Genomic DNA, 20,950 nt, shown 5'->3' on the forward strand with positions numbered 1-20,950 from the left:
CACTGCTGGTATGAATGTAAATTACTATAGCCATCATGGATAATGGTATGGAGGTTCCTCAAAAAAGTAAAAACAAGATTACCACATGATCCCACTTCTGGGTATATACCCAAAGGAACTGAAATCAGTATGCTTAGGAGATGTCTCCACTCCCATGTTCATTGCAGCATTATCCACAATAGCTCAGATATGGAAGCAACCTAGGTGTCCATCGTTAGATGAACGGATTTTTTTTTTTTTTAATGTAGTTCAGGTTTGTTTTTTGTTTTATTTTGTTTTTGAGACAGGGTCTCACTCTGTTGCCCAGGCTGGAGTGCAGTGGCGTGGCGCAATCTCAGCTTACTGTAGCCTTTACCGCCAGGGCTCACGCAATTCTCCCAGTTCTGCCTCACAAGTATCTGGAACTACAGGTACATGCCACCATGCTGGGCTAATTTTTCTGTATTTGTAGAGAAGAGATTTCACCACGTTGCCCAGGCTAGTCTCAAACTCCTGAGCTCAAGCGATCTGCCCACCTCAGGCTCCCAAAGTACTGGGATTACAGGCGTGCGCCACTGCACTCGGCTTAGCTTTAAAAAGAAGTAAATTGTGGTTCTCCCAGCACGCAGCTAGAGATCTGAGAACAGACAGCCTGCCTCCTCAAGTGGGTCCCTGAACCCCGAGTAGCCTAACTGGGAGGCACCCCCCAGTAGGGGCAGACTGACCCCTCACACGGCCGGGTACTCCTCTGAGACAAAACTTCCAGAGGAACGATCAGGCAGCAACATTTGCTGTTCACCAATATCCGCTGGTCTGCAGCCTCCGCTGCTGATACCCAGGCAAACAGGGTCTGGAGTGGACCTCCAGCAAACTCCAACGGACCTGCAGCTGAGGGTCCTGACTGTTAGAAGGAAAGCTAACAAGCAGAAAGGACATCCATACCAAAACCCCATCTGTACATCACCATCATCAAAGACCAAAGGTAGATAAAACCACAAAGATGGGGAAAAACAGAGCGGAAAAACTGAAAAATCTAAAAATCAGAGCGCCTCTCCTCCTCCAAAGGAACGCAGCTCCTCACCAGCAACGGAACAAAGCTGGACAGAGAATGACTTCGACGAGTTCAGAGAAGAAGGCTTCATTCAGACAATCAAACTACTCCGAGCTAAAGGAGGAAATTCGAACTCATGGCAAAGAAGTTAAAAACCTTGAAAAAAAATTAGATGAAAGGCTAACTAGAATAACCAACACACACAAGTCCTTAAAGGACCTGATGGAGCTGAAAACCAAGGCACAAGAACTACGTGACGAATGCACAAGCCTCAGTAGCTGATTCGATCAACTGGAAGAAAGGGTATCAGTGATGGAAGATGAAATGAAGCGAGAAGAGAAGTTTAGAGAAAAAAGAATAAAAAGAAACGAACAAAGCCTCCAAGAAATATGGAACCATGTGAAAAGACCAAATCTACATCTGATTGGTGTACCTGAAAGTGATGGGGAGAATGGAACCAAGTTGGAAAACACTCTGCAGGATATTATCCGGGAGAACTTCCCTAATCTAGCAAGGCAGGCCAACATTCAGATTCAGGAAATACAGAGAACACCACAAAGATACTCCTCGAGAAGAGCTACTCCAAGACACGTAATTGTCAGATTCACCAAAGTTGAAATGAAGGAAAAAATGTTAAGGGCAGCCAGAGAGAAAGGTCAGGTTACCCACAAAGGGAAGCCCATCAGACTAACAGCTGATCTCTCAGCAGAAACTCTACAAGCCAGAAGAGAGTGGGGGCCAATATTCAACATTCTTAAAGAAAAGAATTTTCAACCCAGAATTTCATATCCAGCCAAACTAAGCTTCATAAGTGAAGGAGAAATAAAATCCTTTACAGACAAGCAAATGCTGAGAGATTTTGTCACCACCAGGCCTGCCCTACAAGAGCTCCTGAAGGAAGCACTAAACATGGAAAGGAACAACCGGTACCAGCCACTGCAAAAACATACCAAATTGTAAAGACCACTGAGGCTAGGAAGAAACTGCATCAACTAATGAGCAAAATAACCAGCTAACATCATAATGACAGGATCAAATTCACACACAACAATATTAACCTTAAATGTAAATGGGCTAAATGCTCCAATTAAAAGACACAGACTGGCAAATTGGATAAAGAGTCAAGACCCATCAGCGTGCTGTATTCAGGAAACCCATCTCACGTGCAGACACACACACAGGCTCAAAATAAAGGGATGGAGGAAGATCTACCAAGCAAATGGAAAACAAAAAGGGCAAGTGGTTGCAATCCTAGTCTCGGATAAAACAGACTTTAAGCCAACAAAGATCAAAAGAAACAAAGAAGGCCATTACATAATGGTAAAGGGATCAATTCAACAAGAAGAGCTATCTATCCTAAATATATATGCACCCAATACTGGAGCACCCAGATTTATAAAGCAAGTCCTTAGAGACCTACAAAGAGAGACTCCCACACAATAATAATGGGAGACTTTAACACCCCACTGTCAACATTAGACAGATCAACGAGACAGAAAGTTAACAAGGATATTCAGGAATTGAACTCAGCTCTGCACCAAGCTAACCTAATAGACATCTACAGAACTCTCCACCCCAAATCAACAGAATATACATTCTTTTCAGCACCACACCACACCTATTCCAAAATCGACCACATACTTGGAAGCAAAGCACTCCTCAGCAAATGTAAAAGAACAGAAATTATAACAAACTGTCTCTCAGACCACAGTGCACTCAAACTAGAACTCAGGATTAAGAAACTCACTCCAAACCGCTCAACTACATGGAAACTGAACAACCTGCTGCTGAATGACTACTGGATACATAACGAAATGAAGGCAGAAATAAAGATGTTCTTTGAAACCAACGAGAACAAAGACACAACATACCATCTCTGGGACACATTCAAAGCAGTGTGTAGAGGGAAATTTATAAGCACTAAAGCCCACAAGAGAAAGCAGGAAAGATCTAAAATTGACACCCTAACATTACAATTGAACTAGAGAAGCAAGAGCAAACACATTCAAAAGCTAGCAGAAGGCAAGAAATAACTAAGATCAGAGCAGAACTGAAGGAAATAGAGACACAAAAATCCCTTCAAAAAACAAAAATCAATGAATCCAGGAGCTGGTTTTTTTAAAAGATCAACAAAATTGACAGACCGCTAGCAAGACTAATAAACAAAAAAGAAGAATCAAATAGATGCAATAAAAAATGATAATGGGGATATCACCACTGATCCCACAGAAATACAAACTACCATCAGAGAATACTATAAACACTTCTACGCAAATAAAGTAGAAAATCTAGAAGAAATGGATAAATTCCTCGACACAGACACCCTCCCAAGACTAAACCAGGAAGAAGTTGAATATCTGAATAGACCAATAACAGGCTCTGAAATTGAGGCAATAATTAATAGCTTACCAACCAAAAAAAGTCCAGGACCACATGGATTCACAGCTGAATTCTACCAGAGGTACAAGGAGGAGCTGGTACCATTCCTTCTGAAACTATTCCAATCAACAGAAAAAGAGGGAACCCTCCCTAACTCATTTTATGAGGCCAGCATCATCCTGATACCAAAGCCAGGCAGAGACAAAACAAAAAATAGAATTTTAGACCATATCCCTGATGAACATCAATGCAAAGATCCTCAATAAAATACTGGCAAACCAAATCCAGCAGTACATCAAAAAGCTTATCCACCATGATCAAGTGGGCTTCATCCCTGGGATGCAAGGCTGGTTCAACATATGCAAATCAATAAACGTAATCCAGCATATAAACAGCACCAATGACAAAAACCATATGATTATCACAATAGATGCAGAAAACGCCTTTGACAAAATTCAACAACGCTTCATGCTAAAAACTCTCAATAAATTAGGTATTGATGGGACGTATCTCAAAATAATAAGAGCTATCTATGACAAACCCACAGCCAATATCATACTGAATGGGCAAAAACTGGAAGCATTCCCTTTGAAAACTGGCACAAGACAGGGATGCCCTCTCTCACCACTACTATTCAACATAGTGTTGGAAGTTCTGGCCAGGGCAATCAGGCAGGAGAAGGAAATAAAGGGTATTCAATTAGGAAAAGAGGAAGTCAAATTGTCCCTGTTTGCAGATGACATGATTGTATATCTAGAAAACCCCATCATCTCAGCCCAAAATCTCCTTAAGCTGATAGGCAACTTCAGCAAAGTCTCGGGATACAAAATCAATGTAAAAAAATCACAAGCATTCTTATACACCAATAACAGACAAACAGCCAAATCATGAGTAAACTCCCATTCACAATTGCTTTAAAGAGAGTAAAATACCCAGGAATCCAACTTACAAGGGATGTGAAGGACCTCTTCAAGGAGAACTACAAACCACTGCTCAATGAAATAAAAGAGGATACAAACAAATGGAAGAACATTCCATGCTCACGGGTAGGAAGAATCAATATCATGAAAATGGCCATACTGCCCAAGGTAATTTATAGATTCAATGCCATCCCCATCAAGCTACCAATGACTTTCTTCACAGAATTGGAAAAAACTACTTTAAAGTTCATATGGAACCAAAAAAGAGCCCACACTGCCAAGTCAATCCTAAGCCAAAAGGACAAAGCTGGAGGCATCACGCTACCTGACTTCGAACTATACTACAAGGCTACAGTAATGAAAACAGCATGGTACTGGTACCAAAACAGAGATATAGACCAATGGAACAGAACAGAGCCCTCAGAAGTAATGCCGCATATCTACAACCATCTGATCTTTGACAAACCTGACAAAAACAAGAAATGGGGAAAGGATTCCCTATTTAATAAATGGTGCTAGGAAAACTAGCTAGCATTATGTAGAAAGCTGAAACTGGATCCCTTCCTTCACCTTATACAAAAATTAATTCAAGATGGATTAGAGACTTAAATGTTAGACCTAAAAGCCTAGAAGAAAACCTAGGCAATACCATTCAGGACATAGGTATGGGCAAGGACTTCATGTCTAAAACACCAAAAGCAATGGCAACAAAAGCCGAAATTGACGAACGGGATCTAATTAAACTAAACAGCTTCCACACAGCAAAAGAAACTACCATCAGAGTGAACAGGCAACCTACAGAATGGGAGAAAATTTCTGCAATCTACTCAAGTGACAAAGGGCTAATATTCAGAATCTACAATGAACTTAAACAAATGTACAAGAAAAAAACAAACAACCCCATCAAAAAGTGGGCGAAGGATACGAACAGACACTTCTCGAAAGAAGACATTTATGCAGCCAAAAGACACATGAAAAGACGCTCATCATCACTGGTCATCAGAGAAATGCAAATCAAAACCACAATGAGATACCATCTCACACCAGTTAGAATGGTGATCATTAAAAAGTCAGGAAACAACAGGTGCTGGAGAGGATATGGAGAAATAGGAACACTTTTACACTGTTGGTGGACTGTACACTAGTTCAACCATTGTGGAAGTCACTGTGGCAAATCCTCAGGGATCTAGAACTACAAATACCATTTGACCAAGCCATCCCATTACAGGGTATATACCCAAAGGACTATAAATCATGCTGCTATAAAGACACATGCACATGTATGTTTATTGGGGCACTATTCACAATAGCAAAGACTTGGAACCAACCCAAATGTCCAACAATGATAGACTGGATTAAGAAAATGTGGCACATACACACCATGGAATACTATGCAGCCATAAAAAACGATGAGTTCATGTCCTTTGTAGGGATATGGATGAAGCTGGAGACCATCATTCTCAGCAAACTATTGCAAAGACAAAAAACCAAACACTGCATGTTCTCACTCATAGGTGGGAATTGAACAATGAGAACACATGGACACTGGAAGGGGAACATCACACACCGGGGCCTGTTGTGGGGTGAGGGGAGAGGGGAGGGATAGCATTAGGAGATATACCTAATGTTAAATGATGAGTTAATGGGTGCAGCACACCAAAATGGCACATGTATATATATGTAACTAACCTGCACGTTGTGCACATGTACCCTAAAACTTAAAGTATAATTTAAAAAAAAAGAAGTAAATTATGTCATTTGTGACAGGAAGATAAATACTGCATGATCTCACTTATATGTGGAATCTAGAAAATTCAAACTCATAGAAGTAGGGAGTAGAATGGTGGTTACCAGGGTCTAGGGGAGAGGAGTGTATAGGGAAAGGGAGATGTTGATCAAAAGACACAAAGTTTCAGATAGACAGAAGGAATAAATTTTAGCGATCTATTGGGCAGAATGGTGACTACAATAATGCACTGCATATTCTGATACTGACAAAAGAGTAGTTTTTTTGTTTGAGACGGAGTCTTGCTTTGTGCCCAGGCTGGAGTGTCGTGGCGAGATCTCGGCTCACTGCAACCTCTGCCTCCCAAGTTCGAGCTATTCTGCTGCCTCAGTCTCCCGAGTAGTTGGGGTCTACAGGCACACGCCCCCATGCTTGGCTATGTTTTGTATTTTTAGTAGAGACGGGGTTTCGCCATGTTGGCCAGGCTGGTCTTGAACTCCTGACCTCAAGTAATCCATCCACCTTGGCCTCCCAAAGTTCTGGGATTACAGGCGTGAGCCACTGTGCCCAGCCAAAGAGTAGAGTTAAAATGTTTTCTTCAATGGCTGTTTCGAGCTGTGTTAAAAAAAAATTATTTTAAAAATGTTTTCACCACCAAAATAGATATGTGATGTGACTGATTTCTTAATTATCTTGATTGAAGCCCTCCACAGGTAAACACCAAAACATCACACACATAAATATATACAATTATTTGCCAATAAAAAATAAATTGGCCGGGTGCGGTGGCTCACGCCTCTAATCCCAGCACTTTGACAGGCCAAGGTGGGCAGATCACCTGAGGTCAGGAGTTCAAGACCAGCCTGGCCAACATGGCAAAACCCCATCTCTACTAAAAGTACAAAAATTAGCCAGGCATGGTGGCAGGCGCCTGTAATTCCAGCTACTCAGGAGGCTAAAGCTGAAGAACAGCTTGAACCCGGGAGGCGTAGGTTGTTACAGTGAGCCGAGATCACGCCACTGCACTACAGCCTGGGCGACAACAGTGAGACTCCATCTTAAATAAATAAATAAATAAATAAATTTTAAAAGTATCTGATGGCCGGATGCGGTGGCTCATGCCTGTAATCCCAGCACTTTGAGAGGCCAAGGCGGGTGGATCACGAGGTCAGGAGATTAAGACCATCCTGGGTAAAATGATGAAACCCCGTCTCTACCGAAAACACAAAAAAAATTAGCCGGGCGTGGTGACGGGCGCCTGTAGTCCCAGCTACTTGCGAGGCTGAGGCAGGAGAATAGTGTGAACCTGGGAGGCGGAGCTTGCAGTGAGCCGAGATCATGCCACTGCGTGCCACTGCACTCCAGCCTGGGTGACAGAGCGAGACTCCATCTCAAAAAAATAAGTATTTGATTCTGTAAGTATCTTACAGAAAAAAAAAATGATCAAATGAAAGTGGTATTTTAAATCTGAATACAGAGAACAGGAGGGGCTCAAAGAGAAATCTAAAAGCAAGCAGAACTAACAACAAACCATTCCAAGACAAATGTGTGGACCAAAAGACCACTGGAAAAAAAAAAAAGAAAAAACTTTACAGAACAAGAAGTTCATTACAACTACGGAGAGATAAAAGTTCTACTAAAGTTTGACACTAGGTACCTGGGAGAAACTACTACCACTTAAAACACACATGTGCACACACACAGAGACAAATCAAAAACCTAGTCCTAAAACAAAACGTTACATAAAGAAGGTTAAAAGATAAAAGACAAGCTCAGGAAAAATACTTGCTAATGCCGCAAAAAAAAAAAAAAAAAAAAAGTAGCTATAACACACAAGTAGGTCTTGCAAGTTAATTTGAAAAAAAAAAAAAGAATCAAGAAATTAGAACATCTGGCCAGGTGCAGTGGTTCACACCTGTAATCCCCGCACTTTGAAAGGCCAAGGCAGGCAGACTGCTTGAGCTCAGGAGTTCGAGACCAGCCTTGGCAACAACACGGTGAAACCCTGTCTCTACCAAAAATAAAAAATTTAACTGGGCATGGTGGCCTGCATCTGTGATCCCAGCTACTCGGGAGGCTGAGGTGAGAGATCACTTGAGCTGGGAGGTGGAGGTTGCAGTAAGCAGATGGTGCCACTGCACTCCAGCCTGGGTGACAGAGTGAGACCCGGTCTCAATTAAAAAAAAAAAAAAGAAAGAAAAAGGCCAGGCACGGTGGCTCACGCCTGTAATCCCAGCACTCTGGGAGGCCGAGGTGGGTGGATCACCTGAGGCCAGGAGTTCGAGACCAGCCTGACCAACATGGAAAAACCTCGTCTCTACTAAAAATACAAAATTAGCTGGTCATGGTGGCGCATGCCTGTAATCCCAGCTACTCGGGAGGCTGAAGAAGGAGAATCGCTTGAACCCGGGAGGCAGAGGTTGCGGTGAGCCGAGATCGCACCATTCCAGCCTGGGCAACAAGAGCAAAAAAAAAAAAGAAAGAAATTAAAATATCCAGTAAACAGATGAAAATATATTAAACCTTATTAAATATCAAAGAAATGCAAATGAATGAAACAATAATGGTGCCAGGCACCAATAGGGGCTCACAGCTATAATCCCAGCACTTTGGAAGGCCAAGGTGGGCAGATCATTTGAGGTCAGGAGTTCAAGATCAGCCTGGCCAACATGGCAAAACCCCATCTCTACTGAAAATACAAAACAACAAAAAAAACCAATAATGGAATATGTGACAACTCCAAGTGGTGGTGAGACTCAGGAAATGGGTAATTCCACACTGTTGGGAAATGTAAATTTGTAAAAGCCTTCTGAAAGGCATTTTGAAAGTGTATCAATGTTACAAATGTATATACCACCTTTGCCTCAACAATTTTATCCCCGGGAAATTCAATCTAAAGAAGATAATGGAACAAATACACACAAAAAAATTTGCTTTAGATATACACACATAGCAAAAACTAAAAAAAAAACCAAAACTAAGAATTTATCAAAGTGGATTCAGCCAAACAATTTATGCTATATCCATACAACAGAATACTAGGAGCTACTAATAAAAATGGTATGCTGTACTATGGAGTACAGGCTACAAGGCAGCATTGTTACATGTTCCCGCTTATGGAAAAATCATACGTCCCTGTGCATATATGCATAAAAAAGTCTAGAAGAATATTTATCAAAATGTCATGAGTGATCATCTCATCAGGTAGCTGGACCTAAGGGGCCTTTTAATCTCTTATACTTTTCTATACTAACGGAAAATTTCTACCATTAGCCTCTATTATGCTTGCAAACAGGTGAAAAATAATAAAGAGCAATAACAGAAAAAAAATGACTCTAAGAAAGGTGAAATAATTTAATGTTAGGTAAATTGAGTTTGGAATGCCAATAAAATATCCCAGTGAAAGTGCCCCTATGCAACTGAAAATGCAAACAGAGAAGCAGGGAGGCGTGTAGATCATTTACCATTTTCGGTTCCTCTCACTAACCTCATTTCCATTTTACTTACATTCCAGTTTTACCTATATTTATCCTCTAACGTACATCAATTTTATTTTCCAAATACATAAAAAACACTAGGTTCTTCCACAATTTAAATGTGCAGGAATTCAAGGAACAAAATCACTGCAAACAAGTAATGCTTCTGATTTTAGCTTGGTACTTTTGCTTCCAACACCCACTTCAAAGCTTATAAATTTATAGAAAACAAAGCCAACCAAAACCAAAATAACAACAACAAAATGATATTCACACAAAAAAAGTCCAAAATAAAGGAAAAAATTAAAATTATCTTATATGTGAATATTAAGCAACATTCACTTCCAACTGGTTTTTCAAAAATAGCTACAATTTTTCAGAGTCGGGAAATAAGTCTGACATAATGTCTGCCCAGAAAATTTTCTCTTTAAAGATTAATTCAAACTCACCAAGAATTTATCTTGATCAGCACAACAGAGGGCAAATATAAACACTAGGTCTGAATTTATTCCATTCACACTAAAGTGACTCCCAGCATCCTCTACTCATTCTAATAAAGTAGAAGCTAGAAGGAGGTTCTTAAATTCCCTCCTTATAAATCGAAACAATTACCTGCCCTATCCTAGAGTATGAGAGTGTATGTAAACCAAAATACCAAGCAAGTTTACAGATATAACTTGCATCTGTGCAGACTGGTTTGCACTAATCTGTAGAGAAAAAATGTATTTAAATTAAACCACCAATAAATAAGCTCTGTAATTTGTCCTCTAGGAGCTTACAATCTAGTAGGGAAAACACAAAGGTAGCAGCCAACTAAACACATATTAAACAGAATTTTTTAAAACTCTACAACAAAGATAAAGTGCTGTGGGGGCACAGGAAAAAAAATTAATTTTTATCTAGATGAATGGAAAAAGGTCGCAAGATAGTGGGATTTAAGGCTGGACACACTGGCTCATGCCTGTAATCCCAACACTTTGGGAGAGGCAAGGACAGGAGGATTGTTCAACCCCAGGAGACCAGCCTGAGCAACACAGTAAGACACCATCTCTACCAAAACACACACACACACACACACACACACACAAGACAGTGGGATTTTTGAGCTGAGTTTTAAATGCAAAGCTGGAGATGAAGAGCAAAAGAGAGTTTGGAGTGTCTCTTATCACTTAAGCTAACAGAACAGCAAGTATAAAAATAGAAATAAAAATGTCTTTGAAAACAGCACTGTGATAGAATGGAGCCAGATCATAAAAGGCATTAACTGATGAAGCATTAGGAAGTGTAGACTTGGCCATGCACAGTTGCTCATGCCTGTAATCCCAACACTTTGGGAGGCCCAGGCGGGAGGATTGTCTGAGGCCAGGAGTTCAAGAAAAGTCAGAGCAACATGGTAAAACCCATCGCTACAAAAAATACAAAAATTAGCCAGGCACGGTGGCATGCACCTGTAATCCCAGCTACTCGGGAGGCTGAAGCAGGAGGATCCTCTGGGCCCAGGAGTTCGAAGCTGCTGTGAGCCATGATCACATCATCACTGCACTCCAGGGTGGGCAACTGAGCTAGACACTATCCCTAAAAAAAAAAGTTTAGGTTTATTCTAATAATAATTCTAATATAATGGGAGTGACATGAGCTAAACAAAGATATTAAGAAAACTCTCCTAATAAAGAATGAACTGAGAAGAGAAGAATGGATGAAACGAGAAGAATGTTCACAGTAACAGGAAGTCTAGCTAATTAACCTGAAAGGGTGATAGAAATGGAAAGAAATAAATATTAGCGTGAGCGGAAAAGAAATGTGATAAGGACTGAGTAGATGTAAATGCCAGGTAAAGTTTGGTCAGAGAAGGAGCAAAACACAAGGCCATCACTTTGAGAATGAAAATAATGATTACAGCTTTGGAAATTTAAGACAGTTAACCTAAACTTCCATTCCCTTCTGAGAGTTTCTGCATTTGTTCTAGTATCCGATTTTTTGACACTTTTTAAAAGCATTTTAAGAATTCCATTCACCTAGGGATTTTCATGACTTATTTCTATTAAGTATATATTAAATCAGTGGCATATTTTTTGAGTTTTTTTTTCATTACGGAATATCTTCATTTCATATACTTTTGAACTATAGTTTTCAGGACAAAACACTAAATAATCCATAACAGAGGTACCACATATAACAATAATTTTTCTTATTTATATTTAGAGTCCACCCATCTTTTTCAGATTCTTAGGTTCTTATTATTCCATAATGAATGCTTCTGTGCTTCTTGGTGGAATGGAACTTCCATAGGTTTAGAGAAAGAACAAAACACACATAATTTCTTGCACGGATTTTAATCTGACATCAGTAACTTCAGATCAAAATAATTCTGGAAAACCACCACCAATAACTAAGAGTAATTAATGTCTTCAAGAAATGTTTTTAGCCAATCTTTGTAAAGACAAAGTAGGAAAAACATCCACAAGATTTAAACCCAATTGTTCATAAAAACTACAAATAAACACAAATAAGCTAAAAGAATCTTTAGAAGATTCATCTTTTAAAATCTTCAAAATGCTGATAAAATGGCCAAGGAACAGAAATCAACACATAAATACCCAAGCAGAAGCTGATTTTTCACCAAAACAGGTCATTACGTGAGGTGGCCAGCGCCCCTGAATGCCAACTAAAGTTCAATAAAGCATATGCTTTAAGTGGTAAGTGGCCCATGTTCTTTAATGAATAGACTGCTGTTAGAATTCTTCATATTGTAACCAAAATCCACCTTCATATTGTAACCAAAATCCATGCTCTTTAATATTAAGAGCATGTACTTTCAAATCAGCCTAGGGTTTGAATCCAAGCTGACCTTGGAACAAATCGCTTAAAACCTTTTAGAGCTCCCGTTTCCCAATCCATCAATGGGAATGTTTCCAACTATCACATGGATTTTGGTGGTCAATATATGTTAAATATTTATCAATGCCTGGCACACAGTAAAACACTACAAACGGTACCCTCCCCTCTTTTCAGCACACCCTCACATTTATTATAGGGCCAATCAGCAAGATTACGTGACCTTCCACACCCCAACAGTCAAGTAGTAAAGAAAATATGGCAAACAGATTATACAGGGGAAAAAGTAAAGGTAAGAGGGAACTGATGAAAAGAAATGCATGAGCCGAGGACTGAAGATTCAAATGAAGACAAAGAACAAGTTGTGAAGTAGAAGTCACTAAAATGAAAAGGATTTATTTATCTGACATCAAAAAAAGCTTCAGGCTGGATGTGGTGGCTCACACCTGTAATCCCTGGACTTTGGGAGGCTGATGCAGCAGGTGGATCATTTGAGCCCAGGAGTTTGACACCAGCCTGGGCAACATGGTGAAACCCTATCTCTATTTTCAGCTTATTTAAAATTGTTTTTCATCTTCATACCACGATTTCAATACTATTTTGAATGTGTATGCATTTCCTTGAAAATATCTACACTGACAATTCATTAATATGTAAGTTCTGCATAGGCTGGGGAAAGATTACACTGTTTCTTACAGCATTACACATGGTCTGTATTAAATATTTTGAATGAAGTTTGTAATACAGGCCCACATTAATATTTTGTATGTTCAGTAAACTCCAGCATCCCTTCATTTACCTATTCAACATTTATTAAGAGTGTACTTGTGCCGGATACAGTGCTGAGCACTAGAAATACAATGGTGGACAAGACAGGCCAGTTGCCTTCATGGAACTCACAGCAGTCCATTCATTAAAGAACATGGGCCACTTACCACAAGTAATAAATTCTGAAAATAAATAAAACTTTTCCATTAATCTGTACAAGTGAGTTCAATTAACCGTTCCTAAAAAGTAACAATACACTTATTATATTTTAAAATCTTAAGATTTTTCCAATCAACTATTTTAGCTATTAATTCTGGGCCCCATGTTTTAAGCTGGACATTTGACAAACTAGATATAATGTGAAAAATCTGAAAACCGTATGAGTTTTTTAGTCTAGAAGACTCACAAATCATGACAACTGTCTTTATATTTTAAAGGGTTAGCATACACGTGTGCTCTGTACCATTCCAAAGGGTTAAACTTGGAGCAATGGTTTGAAGGTGGATTTTGGTCACAATATGAAGAATTCTTACAATTTGGGATATTGAATAATTCAACCACCTTAAATATTTCTGTAAGGCTGCATGCTTTAAAAAGATAAATTTTCACTTAATCCTTGAAATAATCCAGAAAAACAAGTGTTTCCCTGTTACAGTTTAGGAAACTGAGTCTTCAAGGATCTTGCTAAAACACTCAAGTCCCAAATCTAGTGGAACAGGTTGCCTCAAACTAACGTGCTTCCCACCTCTAGATGTATTTCAGGCACATACCAAATGGCCATCTGTCAGGAATGTTAGCCAAGATACCCTAAAGTTCCTTCCAAATTCAACTCTTTAGAAATACTGGTGGTCAATGTAAACACCATGAAAAGATTATGTGTTGAACGGTCCTCCAGAACGCAAGCTCTATGAGGGCAAGTAACTTTTTCTTTCCTGCTACATCCCAATACCTAAAACAGTATATGGCATACAATACAGGGTCAAAAAATACTTGCTAAATATGAATAGTCCTAGTTATACATACCACGATTATATATTTCATATATATATATAAAATACCTACCACTATTATACAATAAAGGATCTCGCTGAAGTATCCAGCAACTAAAAAGCCTGATAAGTAAAAAATCCATTCTTAAAATTGCATCAAGCACTTTAAATTGTTCAAGTGCTGAAACTTCAACCAACCAGTTTGCAAAACAAATTCAATTGCAAAAACTGCAAACCCTTTGGCAAAGTATTATAGTTAAAAGTAACATACAAAGTCTTACAAGATACAATGGCTAATTTTGATGAATGAGTTTTTCAATTCTTCATTAAGGTATCAACTAACATTTTAAGTATGCTTCAACACTCTTTAAGAGTGAAGCAATTTATACAACTTTTTTGGCTTAAAGACAAACTCACGCTCAGATCTCTATAAACATCACACCTTTACATTTATTATGGTGATACTTAAAAAAGATCTGCTAATTTTGCAGATGCATATTCGTATTATGTTGAGATTCCACATAACCCATACTTAGAGGTACTGTACATCCACTTGCCATTACTGAAACCCAGGAAGAAAAACTGATACAAATGTCATTTTGCAATACTCTACACTATAAGGTCTGGAATGTCCAAACATCTCAAGGAATATAAGAACCCATAAAATACTCGAAAGTTGTTTTTAATGCACTTTGCTTAGTGGATAAGTATATTTTAAGGCACACTTTTTAAAAAGAATATTATATAACAAAAAAGGCAAGAAAGCTACAGAAAAGTTTTACTCCAATTTCATTAAATTAAATTACACCTTTTAAAGATTTCTGGACAAAGATCCTGATATTTAAATGTCTAGTTATACTGTGTTTTTATCCTTCGGGCATATATCTAAGAAAAAGTCTACTTAGCTTTTAAAGTAAGCAGTTACAGGCTTATAATAGTATAAGAATGTACTCAGCCATTCACTTGGTTACACTAGGTTACACCACCCAGATTTATAATGTTATTAGCAACTGGGTGTCATCACAAACCAACAAAGAAACCACAGTCTTGTCATTTTTTCTACCTTCTATAATTATGACTTCGAAAGATCAGGTAAAAACTATCCCACACAAGAATATCACTAAATAGATACCTTTTTTATCTTCAGTATTCAGAACTATCAGCTTCCACCTAAGCTTTTTTAACATACTAAAAGAATAAACTTCACAGAAAGGCTGCTTCTCCCATTTCTGTAATAATCATAAGAAACATCTGCAATCCACATCTAACTCTGACATCAGTACCTGATTCTTATTCCCCTGTACAATACTAGATCCTAAGTTGCAGTCCATTCCTAAATTCCCAACAATGAAACCTCTTCACAGAACTTTCAAAATTGAGACTTAAACCACTTCTAGGTTTACCCAAATTGTACCAGAAAAGCAAAGAGCAACTGAGAGAAACCTGTTAACACATTAATGCAACAAGTCTGAAACTTTGAATTCTTCCTTAGAAATCTTCCCTGCCACAGCTAGGAGAAAAGTTCCGTTCGCCCAGTTGCTTTGTCCCTTCGACCCCCTAAAAAAGCGTCACGCGCGCGAAAACGCCTATCCTTCCTGGGAGGCTCAGGCGGTGTTGTCTCGTCTCGGTGGTGGACCTGAATCGTTCTGAGGACCCGGGCACCACTTTCCCTTCCTCCTGGGGATTTGGCCAGCGCAGCCAAGGCACACACGGGCAGAACGGCGGGACTCACCTGAGCACAGGGCTGTAGGGACTGCGAGAGCGGCGCCAGCTGCTGCTGCTGTAGGGACTAGGGGACACGTCGCCGCCCCGCTCGTAGGAGCTGTGGCGGCTGTAGCTGGGGGAGCGGCGGCGGCTGTAGGGGCTCGGGGAGCGCGGCAGCCGCCGAGAATACGGGCTGCTGCCACCTCCTGCCGGGCTGGGGGACTTGCGGCTCCTCAGGCTCTGAGAGGCCCTGTGGGACACCGGGCTGTCGTCCCGGCCTCCCAGCGGGCTGAGGGACCGCCGCCGCCTGTAGGCCTTAGGCTCGGTCTTGTCCTCCCGGTAGGCCTTGGGCGGTTCCTTGTAGGCCGAAGGCGGCTCCTTGGACGACTTAGTCCGGCTGCGGTGGGCCTTCGAGTCCCGGTCCTTGCGGCTGCTACTGCTGCTGGATGTGGCCGAAGCGCTTTTCCGGCGGCCGCCGCTGCTGCTGCTGCTGCCGCTCTTGGCGACCTCGGCCCGTTCCTCGCCGCTGTGGCTGTGGCGGCTGCGGGACTTGGAGGCCTCGCTGCCACCGCGCTGCCCATCCCGCCGCCGGTGCTCGCGGTGGCGTTCCTTGCTGCGGCCACTGCTGCTGCGGCGGTCCCGGCGGGGCCTGCGCTCCGACCCCTCCCCGCGCCGCTGGGTGCCGGAGGAGGAGGCCGGACTCCCGCCGCTGCCCCCCGTTCCCCCGGCAGCCGTCGCCGCCGTTGCCGCGCTGGCCCCCCCCAGCAGCAGCCCCTGCTCGGACTGGGAGCTCACATCCTCGTATTCCACCAGCGGGGTCACACCCCCGCCGCTACTAGCACCGCCACCGCCGTCCTGCTGCGGCTGGGGCAGCGAGAAGACCCGACGCTTCTCCGCCTCCTGCCCGGCGCGGGGCCCGCGGCGCCGCTTCTGCCGCCCTCCTGCGCGCCTCTTGCCTCTCGCCAGCCGCTTGACCTCCAAAGGGGGGCCCGGGCTGAAGCAAGAGGAGGAGGCCGCGGCGGCGGCGGCTGCGGCGGCGGCCGTGCCGGGAGCAGCCAGGAAGAGCAGAGGCGGCGGGGGCGGCGGCGGTTGCAGGAGCTGCGGCTGCAGGAGCGGCAACAGCAGCGGCGGCTGCTGAGGGGACAGGAATCGCCTCCGCTTGCGGCGTTCCTCCAACTTCTTCTCCGCCCAGCTCAGGCCCCCGCCTCCCCCCAGCGCCGTGTCCGAGCTGCTCGGCATCGCCTAGAGCCAGCCGCAGAGCGCGGCGCGGGTGCGGCCTCCTCCCGGGTCAGATCCTGGCCATCTCCCCCGCCGGAAACGGGAGCGGCGGCGGAGGGACACCGAGCACCAGGGCCGGCCGAGAGACGCGCCACGATAATCCGGGTCGGGACTCGGGTCCCTGGGTTCCAGGTCACAGTGGGGTACGCAGCAGCCTCCGGGCCTCAGGGAAGCAGGAATCCGGGCGGCGGAGCTCCCGATCGCGCTCGTCGTCCTATCCTCGGCAGCGAAAACACCAGATGCGCCGGGCGCTGACCTGCGGGGGAGTCCCGAGTCCTCCAAGTGCCCCAGGGGGTGGGGGAGCGGCCTTGGCCGCGCTCTCGGCTCGGGCAGCGCAACGCGGAAGTACCACCTTCGTCGCCGCTTCACTCCATCGCGCCCTGACGTTGGGTGCGAGTTCAGGGGAGGGGAGTGGGCGAGACAACAACACGCCTCCACCGCCTCCTCCTCGGCGTCGACGTCGTCCTCCTGTGGTGGCGGCGACACACCGCAGGCGCCTCGGAAGTGGCCTGGGCCTGACAACAACTCCCGGCCTAGGGCCTCGCGCACTCTGCGGCCCGCGGGGCTGGGCAGCGGGGCGGGGCGAGGCGGGGGCGACCGGGCTGCGGCTCTCGGTTGGGGCAGCGACTGTGCGGGGCTGGGCGGGGGGCTATTTCCGGGGAGATGGGGGCGGGGGCGTTCCTGAGTCTGTGGCGGTAGGTACGGGCCCTGACTTTCTTCTTCTTTCGCCGCCGCCGCCGCCAGCAGAGGTGGCGGAGCTACCCCTTTCCTCCGCTCCCCCCCTCCACGAGGAGGCTCCTGGTGTGCGCGGCCGGCCCCGGCTCGCTCCTCCCCTTCCCTCTCCGCTCCTCGTCAGGAGGAGGGAGAGCAACGGGACTTGCTGGTTGGGCCCTAACCTCCACAACCCCTCCTTCTCGCCTCGCTCTGTCGGCTTTTCCCTTCAGCCCTGACGTACGACCGGGAGCGCGCCCGCAATTGACGCTCCGAGAAAGCCGAAGATGAGAGGTGGCCGGGGCAAGAGAGGCGGGAACAAAGTTGCCGCGCACTGGCGTGCTCGCTCCCGCCAGGGGCAGGCAGGCCGCACCGGAAGTGGCATGATGTAGAAACCGCTCGGCTTCCGGCGAGGGTGGGACTCGGTGTGAAGAAGGGTTAAAGAAAGGAGAGGATTCGTGCGCCGCCCACTGCTGTTGCTTGAGACTCTGCCCGTAGTGGCGCGCCTGTCGTGCCTGTTGCTTGCGTCCAGCGCGCAGTGCCGGTTCCGGCTCTCTGCAGACGCCGCACTGCCTGCCTGTTGAGCGAAAGGTCACAGTGAGAACAAGTGTTTCTGGAGACTGCGAGGGAAATAATGCTGTTGGTGGCCTTCTGGAGTAGGCAGTTACCCCGTCGTGTACCTTCAGTCAAGCCCTGGGAGTGGAACAGCTGCGAAAGGAGAGAAAACACCCCGCAAAACAGGGTGGAGATGGCGTTGGTTTAACTTGTCTCACGTACGCCAAAGTTCGAGGCCCCATCTTTTTTTTTTTTTTTTAATTTGAGACTGAGTTTCGCTCTTGTTGCCCAGGCTTGAGTGCAATGGTGCGATCTCGGCTCACCGCAACTTCCGCGAGGCCCCTTCTTATCCTAAAAAACACACTTGGGAATCACAGCTCAAGCTTCGGTAACACTATTTACTTTAAAATAAAAATTTTTAAGCTTTAAATCAATACAGGGAATAAGTGGAATGTTAAAAGGAACTACTGAAAATTCCAAATTCTTAGGAGCCTTGAAATCAAAACATCTTGTGCGAATGAGGACTGCCCTCTTAGTACTTCACCCACTTTCACCTTCATATCTAAACCTTTGGGGTTGCCAAACATAGCCATATAGTGACCTCACATCTCATTTCTTGCCTTAGAATTGCCCTTCAGTTACAGACTGAGCACTTGGGATAATTAGATTAAAATGTAAATGGCTTATTGGCTTTTAGAATGGTTGGAAACGCAAGCTAACCCTGCGCAGTGGCACACGCCTGTAGTCCCAGCTACTCCGGAGGCTGAGGCAGGAGGATCTCTGGAGCTCAAGAGTTCGAGGCTGGAGTGAGCCATGATCGTGCCACAGCACCCCAGCCTGGCCAATCGGCAGGGCGAGGCCCTGCCTCTAATAAAAGAAAAAGCTAAGCCGTCTGTTCAATGACTACATGTAGTAACCCCTTTGAAAATTCATTTGTTCAGATCATCAGTTGGTTTAGTTCTTAAACACTTGGTATCTATCCATCGTTAATACCTTAGTGTAAATTATTTTAATCAGTTTGACATCACAGTATCACAGACTGGCCTGATTTAAGCTAAGATCAGACTTCACTGACCGAGTACAAAGGATGTTGGTTTGCTGAAGGATAAAGGAGGAGGCAAAGGAATAGGTAATCTTAAAGTCAGAGCATTTCCCAGGAGGGCAGGCCTGGGTGGGCAACACCATGGGATGGGCATTGGGAAACTGAATAGAAAGATAGGGGGCAGGGTTCCTAAAACAAATTTCTCGTTGACAGTATTGTTGAGTGAAGGTCCTGTAGCCAGCCTCCTACCAAAGACTGTTTAGCAAGTGGCTTTTTCAGAAACATGTAGGATCAACTTGTTCCATCATCCTACGTTAAATAGACTGGAATAACAGAACAAAGAGAGCAAATAAGAGGTTTAGCTTGCAGCTCCCCTCGTGTACAACCAGTTCCACTTGAGAATGTCATCTTCTATCATATACTTTCAAAGAAAACTTGATCCATAGTAAATGGATAATTCCCATGTGTAAGTGTATTAAATGGAGAAGAAGGGAAAAAAAGTAAATGGATAGTTCCCAATCCAGGGTGCAAACAAAAAACATGTACTAAAATATTTTTACTGTGGTTCTACCACCCACATGTTTCCTCAAAGATTCTACCTTTGGTGGGGGGGGTCGAATGAACATTTTGAGCTCAAGATACCTGCCCACGTGGTTGGAAACACTAATAACTAATAGGATTCAAACTCCAAAAAATGGGAAGGACCTTTTAATTAGAAGCCGTCTGTTTCTATAAGCCTGTCTGCTTGCCTGAATATTAAAGAGATTTGAAATTCCCATTTACGACTATATTTTTGTTTATTACTGCTTGTGTGGGGGGGGGGAGTTCGTGTTTTGTTTTGTTTTTGTTTTTGTTTTTTTTTGAGACAGAGTTTTGCTCTTGTCGCCTAGGCTGGAGTGCAGGGGTGCAATCTTGGCTTACTGCAACCTCCGCCCCCCAGGTTCAAGCGATTCTCCTGTGTAGCTGGGATTACAGTTGCCCGCCACCATGCCGAGCTAATTTTTTTGTATTTTTAGTAGAAACGGGGTTTTGTCATGTTGAGCAGGCTGGTCTCAAACTCCTGACCTCAGGTGATCCGCCCGCCTCGGCCTCCCAAAGTGCTGGGATGACAGGCGTGAGCCACTGCACCAGGCCCCAGACTCATCTTTTATGCAGTTCAGAGGCCCACAGTGTTAGCACTTTTTTTTCAGAAGTGCAATATTGCTTCTATGTGTTGGGGAGTGGGAATTCTTGCTGGTTCAGTAAAGCTGAGGGATACGTATTTATAAAACAGTAATGGTGGAGTAAACTTCTAGCTATCTTCCTACATGGATTTTCCCTTGATTACCTAAGTAACAGTATCCTGGGTTTGATGGGGGTAAATGTGCCTAGCTAAAAACTACATCTCCCAGTATTCCTTGCAGATAAGACATGATCATTGGCTCCTGCCAATGAAGTGAAGTGGAAGTTGTTGGGCGAAGCTTATGGAAATGATTCTTAACAAATGGAAGGTCAGGGCCGGGCCCAGTGGCTCACGCCTATAATTCCAGCACTTTGG

General features: G+C 43.7%; 2 protein-coding genes across 3 annotated transcripts in view; one reads left to right on the top strand and one right to left on the bottom strand.

The window, feature by feature from the left end:
- CDK13 (cyclin dependent kinase 13) overlaps positions 1 to 17,078 on the bottom strand; it is a 146,761-nt gene extending 129,683 nt beyond the window's left edge. For both annotated transcript variants that reach the window (XM_031013001.3, XM_031012999.3), the window contains exon 1: positions 15,856 to 17,078. In XM_031013001.3, the coding sequence (XP_030868861.1) occupies positions 15,856 to 17,066 (1,211 nt within the window). In that variant the 5' untranslated portion in view covers positions 17,067 to 17,078. The remainder of the gene's footprint in view (positions 1 to 15,855) is intronic.
- LOC129523851 (taperin-like) lies at positions 17,074 to 20,191 on the top strand. Its single transcript, XM_055347705.2, has one exon. It carries the CDS (start codon positions 17,345 to 17,347, stop codon positions 18,053 to 18,055), a length of 711 nt encoding a protein of 236 aa, XP_055203680.1. The 5' UTR covers positions 17,074 to 17,344; the 3' UTR covers positions 18,056 to 20,191.
- The last annotated feature ends 759 nt before the right edge of the window (positions 20,192 to 20,950 follow it).

The sequence above is a fragment of the Gorilla gorilla genome, chromosome 6 (genome assembly GCF_029281585.2).
Source record: "Gorilla gorilla gorilla isolate KB3781 chromosome 6, NHGRI_mGorGor1-v2.1_pri, whole genome shotgun sequence".
Taxonomy (NCBI): domain Eukaryota; kingdom Metazoa; phylum Chordata; class Mammalia; order Primates; family Hominidae; genus Gorilla; species Gorilla gorilla.

What these genes read in the sequence shown, in the direction of transcription:
- LOC129523851 (XM_055347705.2), top strand. Translation starts at nt 17,345, where the DNA reads ATGCGCCGGGCGCTGACCTGCGGGGGAGTCCCGAGTCCTCCAAGTGCC.